This window comes from Azolla caroliniana, unplaced genomic scaffold (genome assembly GCF_043228905.1).
Source record: "Azolla caroliniana isolate FFs.n. ecotype wild unplaced genomic scaffold, voAzoCaro1.0.p SCAF_22, whole genome shotgun sequence".
In the NCBI taxonomy this organism is placed as follows: Eukaryota; Viridiplantae; Streptophyta; class Polypodiopsida; order Salviniales; family Salviniaceae; genus Azolla; species Azolla caroliniana.
The window spans coordinates 6103479-6109982 of record NW_028230457.1 but is presented as its reverse complement, the minus strand read 5'-3'; the positions used below and the strand labels follow the sequence as shown (position 1 = coordinate 6109982).

The following is a 6504-nucleotide window of genomic DNA, read 5'->3' as shown; positions in this document are numbered from 1 at the left end:
TCTAGCCAGTGTTGGGCAAAGTCCCAAGAACAATGTCAGTGTTCTGGTTGGATTGGGACTTTTGCCAACCAACGTGGAGGAGAGCTAGAACTGATTCCAGCTAGAATTTCCCAAAAACTAGAATCTAGTCGGTTCATATTTTTAGAGCCAACTATTTATGTAGAAAAATAAAACGTTTTACGTTTAGTTATATTGAATTCCCTCCTCCTGCTCTTTCCCCCCTCTTTCCCCTAAAACAATCCAAGCCCCCTGCCCTTTTTCTGCAGAGCTTCATTCTCCATTTGCTCTTGTTTCGCCATTGCTACCAGCATCCATGACCTAGGTACTCTCTCTCTCTCTCTCTCTCTCTCTCTCTCTCTCTCTCTCATTCTTTCATTCTTTCATTCGTTTTGCTTGTGTGTATGTACTACTTCGTCCCGCACCTGCATGGACTGCCCATGTGTTGTTTTCCATCTGTAATTAAATTCTTTCTATGCTCACGTGCTTCATTTGTATTCCTGCATGCACCTCTTTCTAAGGCATGCCTTCCTTCTTCTTGTTGTACCATCCCTTTCGCTCTATCCATTTCTATTCTGAGGTAAAACTTTCTCTTCTCCCAATCTCTCTGAATTCTTTATGTCTCTCATTCTCCATTGTGTCTGAAATGTTGTATTCTTATTTGCTCTCTTTTTCTTAGGCAAATCACCTCTTTGGATGTGATAGGGTATTGCAAAACTTGAGATTTGTGTTTTATTTTTTCCTTTGGTGTGACCAAGATAAGATTTCGCAGTCCACTGGAAAAGGCCTCACGGTTACTGTTACGAATAATGGGGCTACTCTATACAAATCCCTCCACTTCGACAATCTAGCTACAAAATTGCTAGTTGGTTGGTTGTTCCTTAACATAATTATCATTGTATATTGTTCTTGACAACATTGTTTGGGGAATATTGCTTGAATTCTCTTTTCATGCATGAAATATAATAGGAAACCATGGGAAAACACTACAATCTCACAGGAGTTTAGTAGTAAAATACTTATGAGTAAGCTAACAAAAGAACTGATGTTTTCCTTTATAAATGTTTCTATTTCCATTGGGCAAACACTCTAAATAATACACACCTCATGTTGGAAATAAATCTTTCACTTTATGTAGCAGAAGTTGTGAGATAACACCTTATAAATGTAATTTATAAATATTTGCAGTAGGCAAGCTCATATGATTTGATTGTTATTTTAGTGAATGATGTGCCAATCTTACTCTGGAGCTCTCTTTTTAGGGAGAAAACACGAAATATTTAAGCTTCATGTCATTTAGTGTTCTCATCTATACAGTTCTATTGAAAGTTCAAGATGATGAGGTTGGAGATGGGACAATGTCAATGGTCATTCTAGAAGGGGAACTTTTACAAGAAGCAGGAAAAATTAATGCGAAATACATACACCCCATGACCATCATTGAAGGTATTGTTTGCACCAATGTCAAACCTTTGACATTTCAATCTCTTTATCTAATTTCTTTTCTCAACGTAATGACTATGCTTATGAATGTAGGTTGGGACATCATATTGACATTTACGTTTGCATACATAAAAGCGATATAGAAAACTATGTTCAAAAGGGTTTAGTGTTTGTATATCGTTGATATTCAAACATGCATTTGTGTATGTGAGGCTATACAAGGTTGAGGGGGATGTTGGGTGTAGCAGCCCCAACATTTTGTGATGCTTGCCTTTTGGGTTTGCATGTGGTAATGTCCACCAATCTTTTGAAAGTGAAAGGCCTCAATATCCCAAATGTGCTAATTGATGAGCTCAATGTTGTTGATACCCGAGTTGTCAAGGCACCATTGGAGCAAATGTCAGGACATAGAGAAATCGATGGAATTTCCTAGTTCTCCCGTTCTAGGGGTCTTTCTATTGGTTGGGGAGCCTAACTCAATTCTTCTTAGAAGTTGAATTCTTAGAGAGTGCAATAGCTCTTCTGAGATGCTTTACCAATCTAATGGAAATCATAGAGTATGCTCCTTTTATTTCCAAAGGATGTCTGAATCGAAATGCAATGCTAGTTCTGATCATCGAACAATGAATCAACATAAATTATCATGCTAGATTTAATGATTCGATTGATTCGGCAAATTGTTTCTTGTATATGAAAGCAAGGATTGTGCTTGCAATATAACTAAAACATATGATAAAATAATGAGAGATTATAAATGTTCATACTTGTTTTCTTTTATGTTAATGTTGTAAAGTTTGTATATGCAATAAAGTTTGACCTTGGTCAGTTTTTTATTTAAAGTTTATGATGTTTTTGGAATGCCAAGCCTTGGTTGTCTTCACATTAAAAGGACACTAGTTACTACCATCGCAGTAACAAATATTTTAGGTCCCTATGAAATATTGCCATTCTAAGCTTGACGTTGCACAAATTGAATGAGTGTTGATTTGGTATGCGCCAAACATGTTCCGGTTGATATTATCGCTTGTAAGAAATTGGCCGATTAAAAATTCTAAATTCCGGTTAGGATCATAAGTAGCAGGAAAATTTCCGGTAGGGGGTAGACAGCATTTATGATTCGTACATATTATGTATGTATATCAAATAGTGATGAGGCCTTAAGAATGGTACAAAGGCCGTAGATGCGACTAGAGATACTAACGTCCACTCTAAAAAATTATTAAACCATGAGATAGAGAGAGGACACATTAATTTGGACATAGTTACTAAATAGAAATAGCCTGCCAAATAGAGTTTTGTGCAAAACAAAACTAAAAGACTTTTTATTATCTTAATTTATCTGTGTGCAAAAGGTACACTCTAACGACAATTTTAGTAGCTCTCTTCTTTACTGACTGATGGGAGCTACATATATATACATATGCAAGCTTAAGAAAAAACAAGGTGAAAATTAGCTGCTGCTATTTTGCTTTCTGTCTCCTGGTTCAGCCTTAGAGACTACACCTGGCACGATGACGGCCTGAGCCTGCCTTCCCAAGAATCCCTGCACGTAATCCGCCGGCACATTGAATGCCGATGCCACCACATCGGCCTCCACCTTCTTCAGCACCGAGCTCCATCCTAGCAGAGTATGTAGTAAATAACTTTAAAAAAACAATGAGATAAAATGCATGTACATTATATATATATATATATATATATATATCATCATCATCATGTCATACAATATGATATGAATTATATATGTATTACCTGCAAGGAACTGGGGATGGTTGGGCCTGGAGGACGTGGAGAATCCCAGGAACTCCAGGGGTCCATTGGTAGATGCCACCTGACACATGCCAAAGTTCCGAGGGACATAGAAGACGCTGCCTTCCCTCACCCTCTCCCTCACCCTCCTCTCGAGATCGCCATTACTTCTACTACCACTATCCGAATGCACCACCACCTGAATGTCTCCCTCCCCCTTCGTCACTAACGCAATCTCCATGCCCCTCGGGTTCCAATGGGGCACCAACATTGCACTCTGTGTGTGTGTACGTACATCAATCATCACTCAATTCATTCAATCGAAAATTCACATCTATCTATACTCTATTTTTTTGTCCGATCATAATTCCTCAAAATACAATCATTAAAACTTTCTAACACTCTTTTCATGATGCATTGTGTTAAATGTGAAAAATAATTGCTTATTATAAATTTCATTCTAACTTTCTAAACACTGAATCCATGATGCATGCTTGATAAAATGCCTGGCATTTTCCACCATGACCCAATAATTATTACTACTACTACGATTACCACTCACAGGTTTCAATTTCACTGAAAAGACTCCCTTGTTGGCATGCTTGAGGAGCTCGGAATCGGTCTCGTCCGCCACGCTCGTGGATCCATGCTCGTTCGTGAACATGGGCTTCTTCTGGAATATATTGAGTGGCTTCTGGGCAGGAGCTCCTTCTCCTTCTCCTTCTCCTTCTTTCTTCAGTATGCTGTGCAGGAGAAGGGCACTCGTGTCTTCAAGCAAAACTTCTGCCACCACATTCACGAGAGGCTTTTCTGTTGTTGTTGTTGTTGTTGAAGGAACAGAACTTGATGATTGGTTGCGCTCCTTCGACGCATGATAGATGATGATGGGTCCTTCTTCCCTTCCAGAGCTCAGCAGATCATAGACTTCGTCACCAGATACCCGCAAAATCATAAAAAACATATATCTTTTCATTAAGCCGCATCCTATTTCCAAATAATTATGCGCGCAATTATTTAGCTTAAATTATCCATAGAGTGTAACCAAAACCTAAATCCTTGTGTTGTGTAACCATACAACATACATTGAAGGCGGTTGAAAGCACATCCTCATCAAACCCAGATAGAATGGTCTCTGCCCCCGCCACGTTAAAGAAACCCTGCATACATTATTAAACACAAAAACAAAACATTGACTAATGGATCTCATTCGAAACATCAAAGAGAAAAGGCATCGGTTGCTCAAATCAATAGATGGCCATATTATAAAAACACACAGAATTTGGAATCGCACCCCGTCTCTGATCACAGATCGTGTAGATCCTCCAGCTGCCAAATCATGGATGCCAAAGACATGCATCTTTCGATTTTGATCGTCATTGAGGAAATAGAAGACAGTGCCACTCTCTATCCTATACACATCTCCTTCCTCCAACTGCAACTTTTGAAGATCCTCCCCATCAATCCATGAAAAGAGGCCTCTGCCTGTAGTAGTAGTAATCATCATCAATCATCATCATTTGAACATTTACATATACGCACACAAGAATGAAGGGAACATACATATATAATACTCATAGAATATGGGCCATGCTCATCATGCAATACTATTAAATCATTCAAACATATTCATGCTCAGCCTAGCACCACAGATACATATTACCTAAATCATTCAAACATCTTCATGCTCTGCCTAGCACCACAGATATATATTACACTAGAAAACAAAAAGGGAGAAAACCTTTGTTGACCACAAAGAGGCAGTCTGAATCTGTATAGTGTGGCAACAACAGGGCGTTAGGCTCTAATGTGAGGAAGCTTAAGCCGATCCTCTGCCTTGCGAGCTCGTTATCGTGATTGTCATGATCATCAGTGGAATCTTGTGGCGAAAGGAACTTCATTTCTCCGGCCTCCGTGTGGAAGACAGTCGTGTGGATGAGAGACGAGGATCTGTCATCATCAATATCCAGCACAAAACTATGCCGATGTCCTCTACGATGGCTTCTTGCACCATCCCGATCATCATGATGCCTTGCAGAAGGAGGAGCATGATATTGCTTCTCATCTTCATCATCATACCCATGTCGATAAGATTTTGCATAACTCTCTTCTCCAGCTTCTTCTTCATCATCATACAATGCGCTACGTCTTCCATCATGTTTCCATGGATCATTAAGAGCAGTCGCTGCTGCGAATGTCTGTTGTTGGCATATGATAACTAGGGGGGCAGAAGACAAAAGGAGCAGGATGAGGAGGAGGAGGAACATGAGCCCATAAGCAGCCATGGTGTGTGTGTGTGTGTGTGTGTATGTAGTAAATAAACCCGTGTTTCTTCATATCTGCAACAGATCAGTACGTATATATACATATATATGTATATGAATCTGTGAAGGCATGCAATGCAATACAATGCAGCGCAACACATATGTATGCCATGTATGCCATGCAGAAAGCTGGCGGCCTGTCCAACGTCACAATCACATTCCATTCCCAAGGGCATTTGGGGGGGCACATATACGCCTATCCTAGCCTAATAAACTTAGGCCTAGTCTCTCTCTCTCTCTCTCTCTCTCTCTCTCAATATCGGGAATTCTACCAGATGCTTATGGGATTGCGCCCTTCCATGGAAGAAACTACGGGAACACAGACCACAAACACCCATCGAGGATCCCAACACTTGGCACACATATACAGAGAGACTTTACCAAGTCTCAAACCAGTCACCCCTTCCAATGTCTTCCATACCTCGACCTACCATGGGGACACTTTTCACGACCTCTAGGGTCATGAAGGTCATAAAAAAATTACAACATAAGAAATCCATGGACCACATAGGATTGCATGCCAAACACATCATATATGCTCGAGAATGCCTAGCTCCTTTTCTCACTCTAATCTTCAAACACGCCCTCGTCGAGGGTTTTCCACCACAATGGACCATGAACACAGTGGCCCCTATACATAAAGGAGGGGACCCCGTGCACCCAAATACATATAGGATCATTATGATAGGTTATAGGCCCACTAAATTATATGGTGCGGAAATGGAAGCAGAGCTCAACAATTATATGGAAACCTTAAGTCTTCGAGCATCTGAGTAGGTTGGCTTTAGACGAGCCTTCTCCACTATTGACCATATCTTCACACTTAGATGCTTAATTGACCAGACAAAGGCTCACAATAAGAAACTATATTGTTGCTTTATGGACTTCCGCAAAGCCTTTGACACAGTTCCTAGGGAGCGGTTGTTTGATAGGCTTAAAAGCCTGGAGATACCAAATGACATGATTTGGGCCATGTATGCTCTATATGAGCAAG

The 6504-nt window shown here is 40.1% G+C and overlaps 2 protein-coding genes across 5 annotated transcripts; one reads left to right on the top strand and one right to left on the bottom strand.

Annotated features, from left to right (window-relative positions):
- Positions 1-501: 501 nt before the first annotated feature.
- Positions 502-2063, top strand: LOC147849884 (T-complex protein 1 subunit beta-like). 4 transcript variants are annotated; one of them, XR_015531738.1, is made up of 3 exons: positions 502-746; positions 1315-1443; positions 1815-2063. XR_015531738.1 is itself a non-coding variant. In XM_087337207.1 (2 exons), the coding sequence occupies exons 1-2, from the start codon at positions 1287-1289 to the stop codon at positions 1581-1583; spliced, it is 207 nt and encodes a 68-aa protein (XP_087193333.1). In that variant the 5' UTR covers positions 1274-1286; the 3' UTR covers positions 1584-1618. The 4 variants fall into 4 exon arrangements, 1 of the variants encoding a protein (XP_087193333.1); XR_015531739.1 differs by lacking the exon at positions 1815-2063 and adding an exon at positions 1584-1618; XR_015531737.1 differs by lacking the exon at positions 1815-2063 and adding an exon at positions 1534-1618.
- Positions 2064-2890: 827 nt separating this feature from the next.
- LOC147849883 (vicilin-like seed storage protein At2g28490) lies at positions 2891-4546 on the bottom strand. The gene is made up of 5 exons (XM_087337271.1): positions 4481-4546; positions 4273-4346; positions 3752-4130; positions 3193-3466; positions 2891-3060 (listed from the first exon to the last, which is right to left on the bottom strand). The coding sequence occupies exons 1-5, from the start codon at positions 4544-4546 to the stop codon at positions 2891-2893; spliced, it is 963 nt and encodes a 320-aa protein (XP_087193397.1).
- Positions 4547-6504: the final 1958 nt, after the last annotated feature.

Excerpts from the sequence above, each read along its gene's own strand:
- LOC147849884 (XM_087337207.1), top strand. The coding sequence starts at position 1,287 with ATGTCATTTAGTGTTCTCATCTATACAGTTCTATTGAAAGTTCAAGAT. Across the intron at positions 1,444-1,533 it reads CCCCATGACCATCATTGAAG|GTTGGGACATCATATTGACA; the intron begins GTATTGTTTGCA and ends TTATGAATGTAG.
- LOC147849883 (XM_087337271.1), bottom strand. The coding sequence starts at position 4,546 with ATGCATGTCTTTGGCATCCATGATTTGGCAGCTGGAGGATCTACACGA. Across the intron at positions 3,467-3,751 it reads TTTCAGTGAAATTGAAACCT|AGTGCAATGTTGGTGCCCCA; the intron begins GTGAGTGGTAAT and ends ACACACACACAG. Across the intron at positions 3,061-3,192 it reads CCATCCCCAGTTCCTTGCAG|GATGGAGCTCGGTGCTGAAG; the intron begins GTAATACATATA and ends ATACTCTGCTAG.